Source organism: Sus scrofa, chromosome 11 (genome assembly GCF_000003025.6).
Source record: "Sus scrofa isolate TJ Tabasco breed Duroc chromosome 11, Sscrofa11.1, whole genome shotgun sequence".
Taxonomy (NCBI): domain Eukaryota; kingdom Metazoa; phylum Chordata; class Mammalia; order Artiodactyla; family Suidae; genus Sus; species Sus scrofa.
The window spans coordinates 15,905,016-15,927,199 of record NC_010453.5 but is presented as its reverse complement, the minus strand read 5'-3'; the positions used below and the strand labels follow the sequence as shown (position 1 = coordinate 15,927,199).

General features: G+C 51.7%; 1 protein-coding gene across 1 annotated transcript in view; it reads right to left on the bottom strand.

Annotated features, from left to right (window-relative positions):
* Positions 1-22,184, bottom strand: part of ATP7B (ATPase copper transporting beta) — a 49,522-nt gene that overhangs the window by 14,871 nt on the left and 12,467 nt on the right. Inside the window, 13 exon segments of the mRNA XM_021065286.1 lie at positions 1,264-1,398; positions 1,615-1,769; positions 1,880-2,007; positions 3,705-3,796; positions 4,484-4,717; positions 6,180-6,354; positions 8,074-8,150; positions 9,977-10,138; positions 12,377-12,540; positions 14,390-14,539; positions 14,542-14,646; positions 20,497-20,589; positions 20,592-21,720. Coding sequence (XP_020920945.1) covers positions 1,264-1,398; positions 1,615-1,769; positions 1,880-2,007; positions 3,705-3,796; positions 4,484-4,717; positions 6,180-6,354; positions 8,074-8,150; positions 9,977-10,138; positions 12,377-12,540; positions 14,390-14,539; positions 14,542-14,646; positions 20,497-20,589; positions 20,592-21,720 — 2,799 coding nt within the window.

Below are 22,184 nucleotides of genomic sequence, written 5' to 3'. Positions count from 1 at the left end.
AATCTCCTTAGATGTCAGAACATATTGGACTTGGACATTTCTCACTTAAGACAGGAAATGTGAGGGAGAAAATGACATCGTTGTGAATGATGTGCTGCCCCCCCCAAAGAAAAATGATACATACACCTTTAATTAGGGACAGAAGTTTTTTTTAAAGGAACAAAAGTATCATTCTGTATTTGCAGTTTCTTATTTCATGGCTCTGAGATAAAATAGACAGTAGAGTGGGCTAAGTCTGAGGTATTTTTAGAAACAAGGTTAAAACACTGTTCCACTCCCTGGGCAGTTACCAAACACCACTCTGGGGGGGCCATCAGTCTATCAAGGTTTCTCAACCTCAGCACTACTGGCATATTGGGGCAGGTAGTACTTCATTGTGGGGGCCTACTGTATGCATTGCAGGATGTTTAGCGGCATCCTGGGCCTCCACCTACTATATGGCAGTGGCAGCACCTTCCTCCGCCCCCAAAAACATGACACCCAAAAACATCTCCAGATGTTGCCAAACCAAAATCACTCCCCACTATGAATCACTGATGGACAGTTTTTAACTTCTGAAGCAGCAAGGTTTTTGGTATTTTTCTTTGAGGTCAGATAAAACTGTATTGCCTAAGAGAATATCCTTCCTTTACTTTTTTGGCCTCGCCCATGGTGTGCAGAAGTTCCTGGGCCAGAGATTGAACCCCACCGCATCACTGAACTGAGCCACAACAGTGACAATGGCAGATCCTTAACCTGCCGAGCCACCAGGGAGTTCTTTCATCTACTTTTTAAACTCAAAAACATATTCCATTGCCTCATAGATAGTGTTTAATAAATCATTATTAAAGAGCTATTAGCACTGCTTGGGAACTGCAAGGTTAGATGGTCTACGTGGGCGTAGACAGCAAAAAATGTTCTTTTCTTACAAGTGGTTAAATAATATCACGCCATCAAAACTGTGACGTGACCTATCTATCTTCTATGACACATGCCTCATAACCTCAAAAACAGCCAATGGCGCAAAATGTAAATGCTTTACTTATTACAACTGAGAGCCAATGGTGCTTGAAACCATCTAACCTTCTGGTTAGACAGCAAAAGGCGTCTTTAGTAAAAACCTGCAGGAGAATGATTGTCCTACCCTGGCTGGGGTTTTGCTGCCAATAAGTGAAGCAAGCAAATAAAATGTAATGGGTAATTAAAGCCCAATGAATCTAAGACATGAAAAAACATTGATTATTTCAAACACGACAATCACACGGCCCACAGCATTTGACTTACAGGAAAGTATTTCTGAACAACACCAAAATCGACAAAACCGATTACAATCCATACCACCAGCGTCAAAGTTGAAATGATGATGATAAATGGGACAAAATATCCACTAAACCGGTCAGCCAGTTGCTGAATGGGTGCCTATGGAAATAAAACACCAAGACCACAGGAAATTACAATCTCCAAAGATATTTCACCACAAGCATGAACAGGAACTGGGATTCCTAGCTCCTCATTAACCACATTGATTAGTCAATTGCTCTCCTCAATAAAATCTGCCTGATTCTATGGGACTCTTGGAATAATTTCTAAAAAGAGGAAGCTGAAATTGTATTGTTTGCAAAATCCCCTCATTACCTTTGACATCTGAGCCTCTTCCACCAGCTTCACGATCTGAGCCAAGGTGGTCTCGTTGCCCACGTGGGTGGCAGTGACGAGCACAGAGCCATGGGCATTTATGGACCCGGCAATCACAGTGCTTCCAGGCTTCTTAGTGACGGGCATGGCCTCTCCTAGAGGCCGAGAGGGGAACAACACCACGCACTGAGCCCCACTCCGCCTTCCCGGGGCCCTGCCAGGGTGCCAACACCCACCCAGAGGGTCCCACGCATGGTCGCCCCACCTGTGATGAGAGACTCGTCGGCCATGGTGCTGCCTTCCAGAACCTTCCCGTCCACTGGGAACTTGCCCCCGGGGACAACCTTGATGACGTCGCCACGCTGCACCAGCTCCATGGGCACCTGCTCCTCTCTGCAACAGATGCCACTCAGGTTATGCTCGGGGCCACGCGCTGCAGCTCACCCCCTGGCCTGTCACCCTGGCCGGGTTCTAGACGAACCGCTGGACTGGTTACGTGACATTTACTTTAACCAAGGGGGCAGTGATCATTTTATCCACTGCCATCTACAGAGTCAGCGTTGTACAGCTGCTAAGTGCCAGGCACCATCCTAGTGACAGGCGGGAGCAGGACAGCCAAGTCCCAACCCTCCTGCAGACGACTCTGGGGAGGAACCAGACCATAAGCAGGGCCGTCCTGGGTAATAAATAAGTGCTGTGGTGACAGCGATATGGCTGGAGGTTCTTTTGGGATGTGGGTTTTATCCTGAACCGAGGGAGGACGGTCAGCTGCAGAGTAACCCAGTCAGACTGTGCCTCCAAGAGCTCCCTGCTTTGAATGTGGAAAATATCAGGACGGAGCCACGGCTGGAGGCGGGAGGCCAGGGAGGGGCTGCTGCAGGGCTTTCGGGGAGAGACAGGGTGGCCTGCGCAAGCCAGGTGCCCGTGAGAGGGGCAGTGGCTGGGGCCGCCAGCACCTGCGGAGCTGGAATCAAGAGGCTGGAGCCCGGGTGTACAGAGGAGGGAAGGGAAGGGGTCACCAGAGGAGGAGGAGGAGGAAGGGGCCGGGACAGGGCATGGCGGGCGATGCCGGGCAGGAGAGGCAGGGCGACCAGAGTCTTTGTGAGCCTCCCCCAGGCAGGCGGACACCGGTGTCTAAGGAGGGTTTGAGAGGAGGGGCCTGCAGCAGCCTCTAACACACAAAGACACTGGGCCAGCCCTGAAGCCCCGACGGTCACCCGCATTTAAGGAAAGAGGAGTGCAAAGAAAGTCCACCAAGGAAACAGCAAGCGGCACTCAGGGAAGAAAGTACCACGTGCTGAAGGAGGCCTATAAATAACCGTTGCCTAGAACAGGGAAATGAAGCTCATGGGGAAATACGGATGCCTAACTTGTAAAAATGTCCATGTTATTAAACATGCTTTGAGAGTCAGTACTTGTAAAGAGCATGGACTCTGGAACCAACAAGGTAGGATATGTCCTAATCCCACCCCTTAATATCTGTGTGACCCTGGGCCAGTGGCTTAGCCTCTCTGAGCCTCAGTATCTGCCTCTCTACCCCAAGGGGAATAAGAATAAAGGTTTGTCATTTTTTTTTTTTTTTGGTGGGGGAGGGGATAGATTAGCTACAAACAGGTTAGCACAGTCTGACAAAGATTAAATGCTAAGTCCCAGGAATAATGATAATAATCATTATTGTTTTTAATATCTGCCAAATTTACGAAGAAAAATACCACTCTCATGTTTATTCTTTGGCGGCAGAACCCCGATCTCTCAGTGTGTCTGAATCCTCCAGACGGCGTGAGGGGGACGCTGCTTGTACGCCACGTCCTGTGAAGCTCCCCTGGACTCTCACCAGCCTCCTGATCTAGAAACACTGTCTGTGCCTCTCACGTGCCCTTGAGCAAACCTACACCCCCTGAACTCTGGCTTATCTTTAGTGTGTCAGAGCCTTGTTGACTCGACCAGACCAAGAGGCAGGACCCTGCTGTGCCACAGGTGCCGGCCCTGCAAGGGCTAGTGGACGTCCTGCAGGCGAAGGGTGTGGGGCGTGCAGCACCCGGGCTGATATGTTATAAACGGACCAAGGACTTTGGATGAAGATAACCCACCTGACAATTAAGTTGTCCTTGCCAAAGGTCACGACAGTGGCTTCTGTGGCTTGTAGAGACATGAGTTTGGCAAGAGCTTCTGAGGTTTTGCTCTAAGAAATAAGCAGAACATAGAATGAGCGCTATAGTGAGCGGCCCAAGCAAACCCGGACCGTCACTCCCGAGGCTGGTGTTAGAGAAAACCCTGCAGACCCGCACACCTGCAGGCTCTCCCAGGATGGGTACCACACACTGCTCCTGCCCACGCGGCCGTGCCACCACCACACTGAGCGTACAGTGTCAACTAAACTCTGTGAATTACATTTCAGATTGAAGAAACAATACCAAACTACCCAGCGACTCTTTTAGGTTCAATCTCATTTCTTTTAGGACCTGAGTCCCACACTCTTACAGAATGTTTTGACACCTGGGAACAACGCTCGGCGCTCAAAACGGCACGACCCTGTGGCGGAAATGTGGATTTCTAGACCAGTAAGCTACACACTCGGTTATGTCCCGAGAGACGGTGCGAGCTCTGACCTGAAATCCAGGGTTCCTTCCCCCGCACGACGCGCCTGAACAAAGGTTTTAATAATTAACCAGATTATCTGGGATTTCAGAAGTGGCGACCCATTTGGAGATTAGCGGTTGGAGCGCCTAATTATATATGTGGGTTTCACGTTTCTTTAAGTCTTGCTCTGGACTGTGTATCATTAGTAACTCTAAACACGGGGTTCGGGGGAAGAACGGTTTGTGTTACCGAGGAAACAGTTCCTCCTCGAGCCCGCGGCTGCAGTTACCTTTGCCACGTGTTCCAGCCACCGGCCCAGCGCAATGAACACGAAGAGCATGGGGGGGGTGTCGAAGAAGGTCACGGGGCTCCGCTCGGCTCGTTCGGCGATGGCCACCACCAGGATGACCAGAGAGTAGGCGTAGGCGACGCTGGTGGCCAGCACGATGAGCACGTCCATGTTGGCCGCCCCGTGTCTCAGGGACTTGTAGGCCTGGACGTAGAAGTACCAGCCGCCGAGGAACTGAAAGACAGTCAGGAGAGGGACGCTGTGACCAGCAGGCCACCGGAAGCCCCTCGGGGCTGCCAAGACCCGGGGCTCAGCCACCACTCTGATGGCGCTTGTGCTCCGTAACTGGTGTGTATGAAACGCGCGCCCTGACGCAGGGGACTTCTGGCCACGGGAGAGGACGATCAAGGGGGCCCGTTACAACCCAGAGGACGTCAAGAGCCTAACGTCCATCAACGGGAGGACGGGGAGCATGGAGAGGGAAATCGCGGGGCGCTTATGCTGTGGACAGTGCTGCGTGGACCCTGCAGAGAATGTTCTAGATCCCTAACCACGGGTGGGAGAGATGTATGTAGTGGTGGGGAAGTGAAACGGCCAGTTACGAATCAGCTCATCCAGTACAATCCTATCTCAGCTCAAAGAAAAGGCTGCGTCTGTATTGGTGACTAGGGACACGCTCACACATGGGCATGTAAATACGAGTTTCTTTGTTTTTAATAGATGAAGATCTGGAAAGATACATGCCCAACTGGCCATAACACTAAGGTACTAAGGTGACCCCGGGGGGCAGGGTATGAACAGTGAAAAAATATATTCTCCCTTTATTCTTCTACTTCGGAATAGCTTGAATTCTTTACAATAGACATACATTGGTAATTACAAAGAAAATACTGAAAAAACAAATTTAGCCTATAAACACCTGTCCCCAAATAGTCTTAAACGAAACATTCCTTTTTTCTTTTTCAGGGCCACACCTGAGGCATATGGAAGTTCTCAGGCTAGGGATTGAATTGGATCCACAGCTGCCATCCACAGCCACGCCAGATCCAAGCCGAATCTATGACCTGGACCACAGCTCACGCCAGATCCTTACCCACTGAGCGAGGACAGGGATGGAACCCGCATCCTCATGGATACGAGTCGGGTTCATTCCCACTGAGCCACAATGGGAACTCCTAAACATTCTTATATTAAGTCAGGAGTTTTATATTTCAAAATGAACGGATGGCACACTTCCCACTGGAAACACAGCTAGCCCCTGATGTGGTCCCTGGGGAGAAGTTCCAGGAGGCCTGTCCCTTTTAACTTAGGATTCCTCAGGACCACATTTCAGTCACTCAAGATGCTAAAGAGCAGCATGAGCTCCAGGGTGGTCCAGCTGCTGCTTCACACAGCAAAGGTGGATCCAGCTGAACAATAAGCAAATTAGAGACACGCTGAATCACTTGTAGCCAAGGGCGTGCTGCTCCAGGGGAAGTTCAGTCATCCATGGAAGTGACAGTGAAACCAGGTCCTTTCTCATTCCCTGTGTTACAGGATGCCACCCAGCTGGTCACAGTCAGAAAAAAGCAGCAAGTGACTGAGTGGTGGGGAAAGTGGCAATGCTGAGGGGCCGTGCTGGCCTAAAGCGAGCAGAGCAGGGCTGGCCACACACAGGCACGCAGGGCAGGTTGGCCTCCCCGCTTCTGATACGCACCTGGACAAAGGTACACAAGATAAAGAAGATGAGATTCAGGATGGACAGTCCTGGGATGATGTTGTGGTCCAGGACCATAGCCTCGTGGGGCCCGTGGCTGGGTATCAGCATATAGATCATTAAACCCATGACGGGGATGCCAAACACGAGGCTGCACAGGAAAGACTTCTTCCACCTGTAAAGCAACGCAGCATCACACATATATCAGGTAACGCCTGTCACCTGGCTTCTGGGCCAGTCTCCTCCTGAGGACAGTTTGAGACTTGTCTCTGTCACATGTCTGGGACAGACCGCCAAGGGCTGAATGGAAAGGAAAGCTCTCTCCCTACGTTGGCTATCTGAGGGGACATCAAAAGTCTAAACTTCGCTGCAGGGATGCTCCAGAGACATTTAGATAGTCCCTGCCTGCCTGGGGCTGCCGTGGTACCTCCAGGCTACAGCTGAGACAACAGAGGCCTGGATGCTGAGAATTCAGCCCCAGAGAAGTTAACCACCCTCAGTCTATGGCTGCCAACTGCACCTTTTCCAGAATGCAATCTCAAACAGACTCCCAACAAGAAATCAGATAAAAGCAACATTTCATTAGTATAAACTTACTCAAACACTCAACTTTTTTTTTTTTTTTTTTTGGTCTTTTTAGGGCCATGCCTGTGGCATATGGAGGTCCCCAGGCTAGGGGTCAAATCAGAGCTATAGCTGCTGGCCTACGCCACAGCCACGCCAGATTCAAGCTGCATCTGTGACCTACACCACAGCTCATGGCAACGCCGGATCCTTAACCCACTGAGTAAGGCCAGGGCTTGAACTTGCATCCTCATGGATGCTAGTCAGATTCGTTTCTGTTGAGCCATGACGGGAACTCCTACACACTCAACTTTTAAACTATTATTTTAAAATAGAGTCAGTGTGGACAGTGCAGCTGTCTTGATGAAGTTTGAATTTGGGGTCACATGTGACAGCCATGGTCTCATGTCAGCTTCAGCATCCTTGAAATCCCAAGGAAGTGGCTATGGAAGCTCAATGGGAGCAGATGCCTCATCCCTAATCTGAAAACCATGGGCCTGCGCCATCAGAGCCTTACGCTCCCAGGCTGATGCCCAAGGCCCCGAGAATTCACCCCACTCGCTTTCCAGATGCCTCTCCAGTCAGTCCCCTCCCATGCTCCAGGCATGTGAAGCAGAGCAAACCACATAGGAATCTCTGAAGGACCCCTGCCTCCAAGCCCCTGGAAGACCTCGCTTCCACCCCACCCCTCCCTCAGCCTGACAAACTTCCACTCATTCTTTGAGGCTCAGATCACAGGTCCCCTGCGTGTCAGCTCCCCAGACTTCCTCGATCCCACCTGAAGCATTGCTCATCCTCTTTCCTGCCTGACAATGGGCTCCTCTAAGGTAGGGAGGACATCTTATTCACCCCTAGCACCCGGCACAGTGCCCTGCATATGACAGCGATCTTAGGTTTGTTGAATGAATAAGTGAACATCTGCAACAATGAAGGAGCTCAGGTTTCCTGCTTCCTGGGCCGTTTTCTTTCTATTGGAACCCATTCCAGTAAAGTCTTAAAATATTGTGGAAAGAAAGAATCCACACTCCCTCCCTCCCAACATAAGTGCTGTCAATCTGTTAGGCAGCCACAGGTAGCTATTTAAGTTAAAATCAGTTAAAATTGAGTGACATTAAAAATTCAGTTCCTCGGTCACGCCGGCTGCATTTCATACTGGGCAGTGTGGATACAGAGCATTTTTGTCCCAGGAGAAGGCTCCGCGGGACAGCACTGTTTTAAAGGATTAACATTACAAAGTGCTGAGGGAGCTGGGGCAGCAGATCAAGGCAGAGGCAGGTCCTCGGAGAGGGAGCCTGAGACAGACGAGGGCGTGCTGTTCTGTTCTACCTACTGCTTTATTTCCACCTTGTGATCCAAGTGATGAGCCTTGGGGTTCCTCTGGGCCAGGGAGGCGTGAAAGCCGATTTCCTTGTCATTAAAAAGAGGAGACAAGACAGAGAGCACTTGGTTAGAACAGGCACTGGCAGAGAGCATTTCACGTCTTTGGAAAGGAGAACGATGATCGAAAATTGCCGCAGAAGCCTGTACTGTTGTTCTGCTCACGACTTCTGTACCCGGACCTCCCCCACAGACCCTGTCAGAGGCCTCCTCCCGCGGGCAGAGGCAGTGGGCGCTGGAAGCCCTGAGCTGATCGATGCTGAGTTATCAACTCGTGGTTTGCGAGTTAAGGAATCCCCAGTGTCGAGTGGTCAGGGGCGTTTGTGCTCAGCAGGAGGAAATGGAAGACCCCCGTCCAAAGCCACAGCATCAATAAAGCCCTGGATCCGGCCGCGGGTCCCTGGGCTCCAGCCCAGGCCTCTCCCACCCGGCTGACCTTGGCTCCATCAGGATCTGCGGGTTTTTAGGGATCATCTCGAGCACATCTTTTGCCACCTCGGCCCTCCACCCCTCGGTCTCATTTGATCTGATCACTAAATCTCTCGTTCCCCTTATGAAATTACACCAGAAAGGCGGTCAGGAAATATCCTATCAGTCAGCACAGATAAAGAGGGGCCCCAGGACGCTGATGCTGGGATTTTACACAAAAATTAGAAGGCATGATGAGAGAAAGACCGTGGAAGACCACGTGAAGACGAGTCCTTGCAGCGAATACTGGCCTAATTACATCAGGAAAAGATGCCCCAGAGCTTCAGGAATGGGGGCCAGACACTGGCAATATTCCTTAAATAAGGACAAAGCGGGGGCTGCTGCGGGCTGGGTGGAGGCCTTCAAAGGCCCCCTACACAAGAAGGGCGCTGGAGCAGTGCTCCGAGCACCGGTGGGACTCTCCCTATCATCACGTCCTATCGCTACTGTTCCCTAAGCCCCATGGGGTGGTACAAACTCAAGGCCCGCGGAGCTTGGAACTGTGCGATCGGGGCCAGAGTGTCAGTTTCCAAGCTTTAGCTGGGTACCAGGCATCAAAGTTCCTTCACTTCTCTGGGGGAATCTTTCCTCATCTGATAAACATCTCATCCGAGGCTGAGGCGCTGTTTCAACATCAGTAGCAGTTATGTGCAGGCCAAAGAGCTCTGCTAGGCTATACAACAGACAACATATGCTCTAACACACACACACACACACACACACACACACTCACACACACACTCACACGAAAATTAAAGACCATGCGAAGCCTGCTACGAAATGTTTCATTTCACAAGCAGTTCTCTAAGTAGTAGTTCCTGCTCAACTTCCCCATTAGTTGGTTCGAGTTAATCCTGTTCAGTGTTGACCTCACCCAGTCAGACCACCTGTTCCGGTGTGATTATGACACAAACCTGAGAGAGGACACGGAACGTGTGTGGACAAGAGAGGGAGGAACAAGGTGGAGGAGCAAGAGATCACCCTGATTTTTCCAAGGAGAAATGGCTACGCTCTCCCACGATAAAGCAGGCCCCGGGCTGTGGTCAAACGCGGTGTCATTCTTCCCAACACCAACATTCCTTTGGTCCGTACATACGTGGCACAGACGTAAATAATATTTAAAAATGACAATTCGGCCATTTAACAACACGTGCTAGGAATCTTAGCGAATATCTGAAATTAATAATAATGCCTTTTTTGTCCTCCTTTTTCTTACCCAGTCACTGATTTTCCTGCTCAGATTATCTGATATTTAACCTCACGGTTCATTTTAAAATGAGTCACCTTATTTCCATGGAACAACCTAAAGGATTTCAGATTCTTCTATCACAGTTATAAACACTGATTTTACAAAAAGTGGGTACGCTATTTTCTGATGAATGACTGACCTCGATAATTCTGACAATATCCCGCGGACCGATCAGTTCAGGATCAAACTTCACGTGGGCTTTGCTGGTGGCGAGGGCCACGGAGGCGTAGGTGACGCCGTTCGTCCGAGTGAGTCTGGACTCTATGTTGTGAACACAGGAAGTGCAGGTCATCCCCGTGACCTGCAGCAGAGGACGACAACGCTCGCGCTCACCCAGGAGCCAGAGGGGCCCGTCAAAGGGACACGGGGAGGAGTTCCCGTGGTGGCACAGGGGTTAACGAATCCGACTAGGAACCATGAGGTTGCGGGTTCGATCCCTGGCCTTGCCCAGTGGGTTGGGGATCTGGCGTTGCCTTGAGCTGTGGTGTAGGTCACAGACGCGGATCCCGCGTGGCTGTGGCTGTGGTGTAGGCCGGCGGTACAGCTCCAACTCCACCCCTAGCCTGGGAACCTCCATATGCCGCAGGAGCAGCCCAAGAAAATGGCAAAAAGACAAAAAAAACAGACACGGAGAGCTGGATTAATAGGCAGCCGTGAGTCTGTCCTCCTTCCCCAGACGCAGGACCCCTAACCTCCGGGGACAAGACTGCCACCCTGGACTTCCCCCCGGGGGTATGAACAGTGGTTCTTCCCCATTGTGGGGACAGAAGACCAGTCACTGAGCAGAGGGCAAGGACCTAGGCTGGACTCCCAGCCACTCTGCGTTATCTCAGTTACACACGTCACCGCCCCGTGCTTCTACACTGAAGTGAGAGAGGGGTTCCCAGGGAGCCATGTGTCAGGCAAGCCAGGCAACTCGCTCTTCTGAGCATCAGTGGTCAGCACTTCCTGGAATGCTAATGACAGAATGAAAAGCCTGAACACGTGGTGACGATATAACTACTCATACGGCTTAGTTTTTAAGAACAATGTAATTTTAAAAATTGTTCAGGAGTTCCCATTGTGGCTCAGTGGGTTAAGAACCTGACTAATACCCATGAGGATGCAAGTCTGATCCTTGGCCTCAATCAGTGGGTTAAGGACCTAGCGCTGCTGCGAGGTGCAGTGTAGGCTGGCAGCTGTGGCTCTGATTCGCCCCCTAGGCTGGGAACGTCCATATGCCACAAGTGTGCCCTTAAAAAAAGAAAGAAAAAAAAAGCGAGAGAAAAATTGTTCAAAAAAATGTTTTCACCTTCCCCACTAACAGTCAGTCTAGCTTTGCCACACCGTGGTCTGAGCAGAGACGTGCACATCTGGACCTAGAGGTACACAGCGGGGCCCTGCTCATGTCCAGAGGCCAATTCAGGCTGTACCCCCAGTGAGCACACGGGGCCCCTCTGCACACACCAAGGCCCGTCCAGAGCAAAGGATTTGCTGTGCAAAGAACACCACTTATCAGAGGCCTGAAGTGCCACTTGTGTCCTCAGACCGTTTTCTTCAAACATTTACTTACCACTGACAGCAGTGACTGAACAGCAGTGACTGAACAGCAAGGAAGTAAGTCCCTTTCACCTCTGTAAACAGCATGACTCAATACCTTATGAGTTCCTTTAAATTTTTTTTTTTTTTTTTTTTTTTTTGGTCTGTTTAGGGCCACCTCCACAGCATATGGAAGTTTCCAGGCCAGGGGTTGAATCGGAGCTACAGCTGCCGGCCTGCACCACAGCCACAGCCACGCCGATCCTTAACCCACTGAGTGAGGCCAGGGATGGAACCTGCACCCTCATGGATACTAGTTGGGATCGTTACCACTGAACCATGACAGGAACTCCCCCTTTAAGCCTTTATTTGAGGAAAAGAGCTTTGCACAGAGGCACTTACCAACACAGCACACTGGAAATACTAGATTTATCTGCTGTTTTCAATGATTTGTTGACCTGCATGGCCAGCAACAGTGGGCAGACAGTAAACAATGCCCCCACCTCGTCCCTACCTGTCCCAACCTCACCGGGGACAGTGACCATCCCTGGTGTCCAGCCAGACCGAGCGCTTAGGGACACTCTGGTCACTTAGGACTGTCTAGATACCCCTGTGCCTATGATCAGGCCCACTCCATCAGGTGGCACTGGTGCCACTGGCCAGCTTGCTGACTCACACCCTGCAGCCGGGACACCTCTGGCTTCCAGCTTCCCTCTCAGCCATACGGGGCATGTTCCCTCGATCCACCAAGTTCAGGACAAGCGCCATCTCTAATGCCTCCTCCGCCACCATCTTCAACCTCCTGATACCCTGATGCGCCCAGCAGGACGCACTCTGGTGACTTTCTGACATAATGGACATTCCTTCACAGAATGAACAGGCAGCTCCTTGCCGCTGGTTTCCAAGGAAAACCCATCAAGGAGAAGGATGCGTGCAGGATGGGGCAGTGTCCTGGTCTCAGCCCGGCTGCTGTCAGGATGCCGGAGGCCTGCAGCCCTCGGCCCCGCCTGGCCCTGCTTACCACCAGCTCCAGGTCGCCGTCTGAGCCCTTGTAGTCCTCCAGCACCGTGGCCTCGAAGCCCAGGTCCCGGATGAGCTGCGCTATCTCCAGGGGCTGGATGACGTCCGGGTTGTACTTCACCTCTGCCTTTCCCGCCATCAAGGCCACCAGCACGGAGAGAATGCCTGAAACCAGGGGGGCACAGCTCTGACACTCCAGGCCCAGCCTTGGCAGGACATGGTCCATGTAAGCTACCAAAGAGAAACCTCTGCCCCAGAAGCTTCCACACAGTGGTTCTCACACTCGGCTGCACCTTAGGATCACCTGGGGGACTTTCAACCATCACTGTGCCCGGCCTTAACCCAGACAGATGATTAAATCGGAATCTCTCAGGGTGGGTGCGTTTTCTCTTTAAAGCTCCCCAGGTGATTCTAACGTACACCCAACTGAGAGCCACTGTTCTAGAACAATACTTCTCACACGTTAATGGGTGCAATGGGCATATGAATCACCTGCAATCTTGTGGCACACGGGCTCTGGTGTAGTGGGCCTGGGTGGGGTCTGAAGCTCCAGGTCTGCCCAGCTCCCTGGCACAGCCTGTGCTGCTGCCCTGGGGAGGGGGCTGTTTTGAGTCAGGCGATAGAAGACATCGGAGGGGGGTGGGGGCACAGGCCTCAAAGCAAGGGCAGAGTTACATTAGGGAGGTACTTTTCTCTCCACTTTTTTTTTTTTTTTTTTGCTTTTAGGGCCGCACCTGCGGGATTTGGAGATTCCCAGGCTAGGGGCTGAATCAGAGCTACAGCCTCCAGCCTACACCACAGCCACAGCAACACCAGATCCAAGCCGAGTCTGTGACCTACACCACAGCTCACCGGCAACCCCGCATCCTTAATCCACTGAGCGAGGCCAGGGATCGAACCCGCAACCTCATGGTTCCTAGTATTCATTTCCGCTGCACCACAACAGAAACTCCCCCTTCTCTTCACTTTTATATACAGAAGAAAACAAAATCTTCAAACACTGCTTTCTTGCCTTTTTCAGTTTTTAATCACTTTTACGAATGAAAAAGAAATCCTATGTACTCTCTTACAACCACAACTGTTTAGCTGGGGTGGCGGAAGGAGAAGGCTCCTTCACATAAATGAAATGGATGATGTGTTTTAGAAAGGACGCCATAAGGGATAAAATGAAGGATTCAAGTCAGGAAGATAAACGAGAGCCCTGCGAGACACAGCGGACCTTTCTGAGCAGCCAGCCCGGGGACCACCCAGGAACTCCTGGAACAACTGGGTTTGAGGACAACCTCTGCGAGCTCCGGGAAGCTAGAAGCTTGGTGAGCCAAAGGCTGGAGATGCATCATCCTAATTGAGGGTCGATTCTGAGGCACGAAGAGTCTACGCAAAAAGACACACGGAGCCACAGGAGGAGAGGAGGTGACCCTGGAGGCCGGCAGAATCATGGTTAAGATACTTCCCACACGGAAAAACTGGGACAGGAGTTTCGTTGCACTTTCAGCTTTAAGACGCCAGACTGGCGATGTCGTTTAGAGGATACAACTTTGCTGTGGATAAAATTTCCACAACACTCCACGGTTTACAGGGACAGCGGGACGGAATATTCAAAACTGGAACCTTGCCATGAAATGCAGGCTATTTCATTCATTTGAGAGTAAGAGCGTGATGGCTTTGGAAGGGAAAACCAGACGACTACTGGGACAGGCTGGCTGGGGAGGCCACTCAGGGAATGGATCTTGACCTTTAACCTGGAACCCCCACGCTAACTTCCTGAGAGGTCACTTTATCTCAAACTAAATGCTTTAAGAGGAGAATGCCAAGTGCCCCAGAACATTCGACAAACATCTATACTGTCATATAATGAACTTGCCACTGGCTTATCAGGGCTCCTGAAAAATGCGGGCAGGGGAGGCGCCCAAGGATGAGGACATGGCCCCACTTTGATGACTGCGGCGTCCCACCGTCTACCCCCTACCATCTACAGTAGCCTTCCCCGCTCAGTGTGGTGTAGACCTCTCACCAGCTTCTTTCTGCAGGTTTCTCTCTATGTTGGACACACAGGACGCGCAGGTCATGCCTGTGATCTGCAGGAAGCACTTCTGCGGGGCCACCGCAGCGGAGGCCTGCGGGATCTCGGACGCGCGGCCGGGGTGGTGGTTTGTGGGGAGCCCCCAGGGTGGGGAGCCCCTTCCTGCACAGGCATGGGGGTACCAACCGCAGTGGACCCCGTGGCATTCTCAGCACTGTGGTTCCCAACGTGGTTGCTGGAACAGTTTTCTAGGATAAAACATCAGAAATCATCCCAATTAGAAGAATAGGTAAATTTTTTTGGAACAGGAGGGTCAAGCCTGACGAGGTTCAGGGGAAAAGTCTTGGAGGGGATGGGGGGGTGGCCGGTGTTTCCATCTCTGTCTCTCCCTCCCCACAACCGGACAGAGACACACAATTATAGACATTGGAAGATATGCTGGTACTTGAAGAATGGAAGCTTCCAGTGAGATGAATGCTCTCACGAGATGATGACAGCAGCAGTGAGAACTCGCCAGGCACTCTGCCAAGCACTTTTAATCCTTACACTGGATGTGGCACGTGGCAGATACTACTACATCCCCATTTTGCAGATAAAGAAATGAGTTATAAGAAATTAACTGCTTTGGGAGTTCCCGTCCTGGCTCAGCGGTTAACGAACCCGACTAGCATCCATGAGGATGTAGGTTTGATCCCTGACCTCGCTCAGTGGGTTAAGGATCCAGTGTTGCCCTGAGCTGTGGTGTAGGTCGAAGACAAGGCTTGGATCCCGAGTTGCTGTGGCTGTGGCGTAGGTCGGTGGCTCCAGCTCTGACTGGACCCCTAGCCTGGGAACCTCCAGATGCTGTGGGTGCAGCCTTAAAAAGACCAAAAAAGAAAAAAAAGAAAGAAAGAAATTAACTGCTTTGCCCCCAAGCCCTCAGAGTATGAAGTAGTGAAGGCAGCTTCTAGACCAGGTCTGTCCTCTAACCACCATCACATCCTGGTTCACAGAGGTCCACTCCTTCCCCATGAGAACCAAAAGGCCTCAAAGCTCCTTTATTGAGTTGTTGGCCCTTTCTTCACTGTTTGCCTAAGTCTTACACACATTCTGGACAGGAACCTTTAGTCGACTGGGCCCCGCAAACATCAGCTCCAATCTGGGGTTTGTTTTTTCACCTCCATCTAATGTTATCTCTTTTGATAAAAGAAGTTAATGAAGCCCAACTTATAACCAACGGAACCAACTGCAATGGTTACTGCATTTTGTGCTCTACTAAGAAATGTGTCTATCTCAACACTCAAAATATTCATGACGTTTTCTGCTAGCAGCTTTGTTATTTTAAATAAACTTCCACATTCAGGTCACTGATATACCCCAAATTCACATCGGTATAGGTGTGAGGTGATGGTCAAGGGTAATTTCTTTCCATGTGGATTTCCAGTTGGTCCAGCTCGGTACTGAGAGGACCGCTGTTTCACCGCTGAGTTCCAGGGACCAGAGGGGACCATCATTCTGCCTGCCACACACGCCCAGACTGATCTAACTAAACATCAATCGGATCAAGACAAAGAATGTTTTCATCCCTGCGGTGAGAACAAGCCAGGTAAGAGAAACCGCCAGGAGTCAGAGAGGTGGAGGGTGAGGGAGGGGGCTTCTGGACCACCATAAGGACGCTTCCACATACAATACAAGAGGGGAAGGTTCTGGAGTGTCAGCAGAGTGACGGGATCCCTGTGAATGCGGAGGGGAGAACAGACTGAAAGGCAGGAAGCCGGGGGACCAGGTCGGACCAGTGTGAACAGAAACTCACACGGTTGTGGTGACACAACCTTCAAGAGTTTGTGGGAAAGAGTGGCATCACTTGAGGATGAACTCTCATTATTTGAAAGTCCACAGCTGCAAAAGACAGAGGCTGGCATGAGGCCTGCATGGACAAGAGCCCACCGCTGCACGTTTCTCTTCCGAATAAATCTCACAGACTGGACGGTGTGTTCATTTGTTGGAAGGTGCTGAAACCACGTCCACTCATTCTGAGCATGCGCTTGGCGGCTCCTCTGCGCACAGACCTTGCCCTCAGCCCGCAGGCTTTGCTCTCCTGCACCTTGTCCTTCCTCACCAGGACTCCACCTCCTGGATCCCAGACTCTGTGACATCCCACCCTCCACCCACCTCCACCCCACCCCACCTTCGGCACCTGTGCGGCCCCTCCCTCTTTTTCCAGTCCGTCATCACTTTCTGGATTCACTTGCCTTTCTACCGAAATATTGTGGTCGACAATTTCAATAATATTCACATTTCCTCCAACACTGAGGTATAACTCAATTACATTCTGGGCTTCTGAAAGCTGCTAAAGCAAGTTTAAATAAATTCACAAAATCCCAAACAAGCCTGTGCTTCTGGGTCCTTTACCAACCTAGGCTAACACCACGGATGGGCACAGAAATTAAGTTGGCTTTCTGAAAATCCACTAAATTAAAAACTATCTCTAACTGCTTGGTACTGAGTAGAAGCACAATAAATATTTATGACAGAATGAAATAATGTTGATACAGTGTGAATAGCAATTACGCTTTCAGATACTTATCACAAGGAAACAATTGAGCATGCGCACAGTTTGAAGCCTGTCCTCAAGGACAATTTTACTCACAATCACAACCTATCAGTGTTATTTACAATCACATTCACACAACATAGATGGAAAAATAACCAGGAAACTAAGTCCTGGTACAGCCACATGCCGGAACTCCAGGCAGCCACTGAATTTGGAGCTGCAGATGGATGGATGGACCTGCAAATTGTGTTTATGATAAGCTACGGGGTGAAAAAGATGACAACACCGCATATGACACAAACCTATATATTTCTAAATAAAAATACATATGCTTTGGGAAAAGGACATACATGAAACGAAGAGCACTGTGTGGACTTGGGGAAGGGGGGCCCCACACAGAGGGGCCGGCACATACAACCCCTGCAGTTGGGAACAAGCCAGGTAAGAGAAACCGCCAGGGGTCAGAGAGGTGGAGGGTGAGGGAGGGGGCTTCTGGACCACCATAAGGACGCTTCCAGTACAATACAAGAGGGAAGGTTCTGGAGTGTCAGCAGAGGTATACCTGTGAATGCGGAGCAGAGAACAGGCTGAAAGGCAGGAAGCCGGGGGACCAGGTCGGAGCCTCCTACAGGATCCAGGAGATAGAGGACCACGGCCTTCACCAGGTGCTGGCCTGTCTCCCCTGCCTGGAGTGCCCTCCGGCCCCTTCCTGCCCGCTGAAATCCCACCCATGCCCAACTCCAAGGCCACCTTTACATCACGCCTGGGCGAGCCCCTCAGCCACGTGCTAGATTTTCCCCTTATCTTCTGAATCCCAAGAGCATCTGAACTACACCTTCCTTGTCGCCTTGATTCTAACCTGCCTTGGACCAGGGGCCTCTGTGATGTGCTTCCTGAGTGTGAACCACTCTAGGTGGTGTGGACGGCCTCTGAGCACTTCACGGTGGCCAGCCCGGGGCCTGGGCCCAGCAGACCCCCATCCCCATGCAGGGAGGAGGGAACGGTGCCTTGAAAGTGACATACCCATTCACAAAGGTGAGAGGAGCAAGTTATATGTGACGGGGGACTCTTCCTCTCTATTCATATAACCATCCATCCATCCATGCCTTCATTCATTCAAAAAATACTTAACCATGCAAACGGGTGAACAAATGCAGAGCTCCCTTCTGGATAAAACCGGTCTACACGCATTTCAGCCGTCAAGGTAGTGACTGATATTCAATGCCTGTCTCTCGCCCATGTGCTCTCAGACCCTGCTCCTCCCTCCCCCTGCTCCACTCCCAGGGCCTGACCCCTGCAAATCACTTTCCCAGGCTCCCTTGTCAGCTGGTATCTGATTAAATCCAGCACATGGAGGAACAAGCAGGAAGGACAGGACAGAAAGCGGGAGAACCCACGTGTTCACCACCGTCCATCCACTGGGACCCCAGCTCCGGCCGTAGTCTTGACCTTAGCAGTTCCACCGAGGTCAGGTCCCACCAAGCAACCTCAGCCCCCAGTTCTCCTCAACACCTGTCTCCCCTCAGACCCTCCCACCTATGGGTGGCGGCTTCAGTTACTGATAATCTCCTGCTTTCCTTCCCAGTCCTAGCTCGGTTTTGCAGCTGGAAGTATCTCTGCAAAGAGTCCCCCCCCTGGGGTAAATCCTTCTGCTGGGCTAACCTGACCCTATTAGCTCTTCTCTCTTTCATGTCCTCCACAAACATCTATTGTGTGCCGGGAGCTACTGAGTCAAAGGAGGAACAGATCACAAAGGTTGAAGACTGCCCTCAAGGAGCTCTGGGCAATCCAGAAGGACCAAGCACTTATAAATAATGCCTTTTAAGCATTTAAGGCTATAGTCACCCGTATACTTAATGGGTTATCCCAAATTAAGGCTGCTGGGTAAAAAGACGAGATGTCCAGATAAAAGTGAATTTCAGATACACAACAAATGGGAGTTTTTTCAGGAGTTCTCACTGTGGCGCAATGGGATTGGCTGTGTTTTGGGAGCTCTGGGACGCAGGTTCAATCCCCAGCCTGGCAGAGTGGGTTAAGGATCCAGTGCTACCACAACTATGGTTTAGGTGGTACCTGCGGCTAGGATCTGCTCCTTGGCCCGGAACTCCATGTGCTCAGAGGTGGCCAAAAAAAGAAAAATAAACAAAAGAAAAAAAAAAAAAAAACCCAAAGCAAATAACTTTTTAGTATGTCTCAAACATTGCATGGGACATACTTAGACTAAAACATTCTTCATTGTTTATCTGAAATCCAAACCTGACTAGGTATCCTGTATTTTTATTTGCTAAATCTGGTGCCCTAAATACCTCTTGAGCTAAACATAATTCTCCTTATTCTGGCCAATAAAAATCCATTTTCTTTCTAGTTTCCTCAGTCAAGTTCAATCTTTCTGGATTAAGTAGTTCAACGCAAATTTCTTTTTACTGCTAATCACCTGATTCCACTGTTTCAGCCTTTAAACCTCACACAAATATAGCAGATGACAGCTCCATACTGCACGCCTCACCTTTTCAGTACGGGATTTACTGTTCTGTCACTTTCCTTATTGATTCTTATTTTAAAGCAAAACAAAACAAACTCCTTCCCGAAACTTAGTACAAAAACAAAGCACAGAATGGGGCCCAGTCACTCCATATGGCCGAGCTTCTCCCCTTCAGGGGTGGGTGCAGGCACCTGAGCGCCCCCCGCCCCTGTCGGGACCAAGGAAGGGCTCTGCTGGGAGCCACGTGGGACAGGGCTGGGGGGTGGCTGGGACACTGCAAAGCCGGGAGGCAGCTGGGTTTCTGCATCTCCCAGGGCTCAGTCCCACTCTCCCCCCAGGAGCCCTTCCAAGGCGCCCTCCCGGGCTTACACCTGCCGCCCGGCAGAGTTTCCTCCTTATCCTCCCTCCTCCTCGTTGTCACGTAAGCTCTTAGGAGGCACTGTGCCCCACTGCTCAGCAGCCTGCTGCTCACGCAGGCCTGGCGTGTGGCTGAAACGCCAAAGGTGCTCAGACCGTGTGCAGGGCTTCTGAGCGAGGGAAGTGGCAAGCCAAGGGCCAGCTAGCCCGTCAGTGAGGGGGGCGCAGGACAGCCACCCCCTAGAAACGTCTAGTGACCTGATGTCAAGGCTCATGGGCACCTCGCTTTGCAAACGCTGCCGCCGTCTTCTCACAGCCACGGGAGGGGCGGGGGCAGTGGAAATCATCACACCCCTTCCTTAATTCCCACCTTCAACAGAACGGGCTCCAGGTGGCGAGATCATGTTTTGTTTAGCAGAGAAATTGCAGAGAAAATGATAATGTTCCCTCTGGAGAAAGCAGGGCTAGAGTTCCCCTGTGGCACAGAAGGTTAAGGACTCACTGCTGTGATGTTGTCACTGCTGTGGCTCAGGTTCCGGAACTTCTGTATGCCTTGGGTGCAGCCAAAAGTTAAAAAATTTAAAAAATAAAATAAACACGCAGGAATTCTAGCTCCTTTGTCCCGACAAGCTCAGCCCACGAGGGAAAGTTGAGGAATTCTGTCCCCACGGTGGACAGGAGAGAGAGGAGGTGCCCCCAGGTGGCCCTCGCGCATCAACCACGTACCAGCCAGGACGGAGGCCTCGAATCCCATGTCCTCCACCGCAGCTCGGAGCTCTTCTGCCTGCGTCACCAACGGGTCATAGAGAACTGTTCCAGTCCCTCGGCCAAAGAGACTGAGATGTGGTAGACGCCCTCCTTTTGGGAGACCAGGCCCTCGATGGACTGCACGCAGGACGCACAGGTCATGCCTCTGATGGCCAGCTCCGCGGTACAGCACACGCCGGGGGCCGGGGGGCTCCAGGGAGGCCCGGGGGAGCGGTGTGGGCGAGACCTGGCATCTGTTCCTGTCCCTTCCGCTGCGCCGTCGGGAAGAGAGACTCTGAAATTCCCGGGAGGAAGAGCTTCGATGGCCGCCTGCAGGGCCCCCGGGGAGACGCAGGAAGGGTCATACTGGACCCGGGCCGTCCTCTTCTCCAAGGACACTCGAATACTCTGCACCCCTGGGAGCTGGCCTATATTTTCTTCGATGTTCAGGACACAAGACTTACAGTGCATCCCGTCCACTCTCAGGTGCAGGGTGACCCCCTGGCGCCCCGAGCTCTCAGCGCTACTGCCATTCTGGTCAGCGGGAGCCGGGGGCGCCTTTGGGTGGGTGCTCTGGAGCCGCCCGACGTCAATAGGTCCCAGGCTCACAGGGGCCACCTTGTTCTTGATGACGGCATCAAACCCCATGTCGTTCACGTGCTCCCTGAGGTCTTGGGGTTGAATGAGGTAAGGCTGGTAAGTGATGACCGCCTCCTGGTTGCCCAGCGAGACGCGGACCCGCACGACGCCCTGCAGTTTCCTGAGCCTGCCTTCTATGGAGCTGACGCAGGACTGGCAGGTCATGCCCTCCACCCGGAGCTTGACCACGGCCTCCGGGGCGGGCGAGACCCGGGACGGCCAGGAGGCAGCCTTTCCCTCCTCCACGCTGGCCTCGAAGCCCATGTCCTCTATCTGACGGCACACCTGAGGCAGGCTCAGGACGGAGGGCACGTACCTCACGGCCGCGCTGCCCTGCTCCAGGGAGACCGTGACGCTTAGGATGCCCTTCAAGCTGGAGACCCTGCCCTCGATGGACTTCACACACGACTGGCAGGTCATGCCCCCGACGCGGATGGTGCCGCTGGCCGTCTGGGAGGGGCACACGCCGTCCAGGCCTTCCTCGTAGCCAGAGTTGTCAAAGGCAAAACTCTGCTTCATCTTGGGCTCCCGGGCATGGGTGGGCCAGGAAAGCTTCGACAGGATCTAAAAGGAAAAGAAAGAACATTTTTTATCCTTACAACTAAAGCTTTTCTAAAATCTCCCGGCTTGTCTGGCACTGAGAAAACGGAAAACAGCATCACTGGTGTCACAACATCCCAAGAGAACAGACCATCAAGCTGCGAAGACACCACCCATCAGGTGGAAGGGTTCAGGGGCTCCTCCTACCTCCGACTTTGTGTGACTCTGAACCCAGAAGGCACTGCCCACCACAGTGAAAGGCTTTTCTTTCCTAGGAGGTGTGATGGTTTCTATAGGAAGGGGAGCGTGACAGGCCTACAAGGGAGGCAGAGGAAGGGCACAGGTCCCAAGAGACCTCCCCACTCTGGCCGACACCCGAAACCTCCCTTCAGGACTTGGTCCTTTAAATTTTGGGGGCAGCTCACAGTCTTTTGATTGGGACAGGGCTCTGCCTGGAAAACTCTTCTCTGCCTCACACAGCATCATCT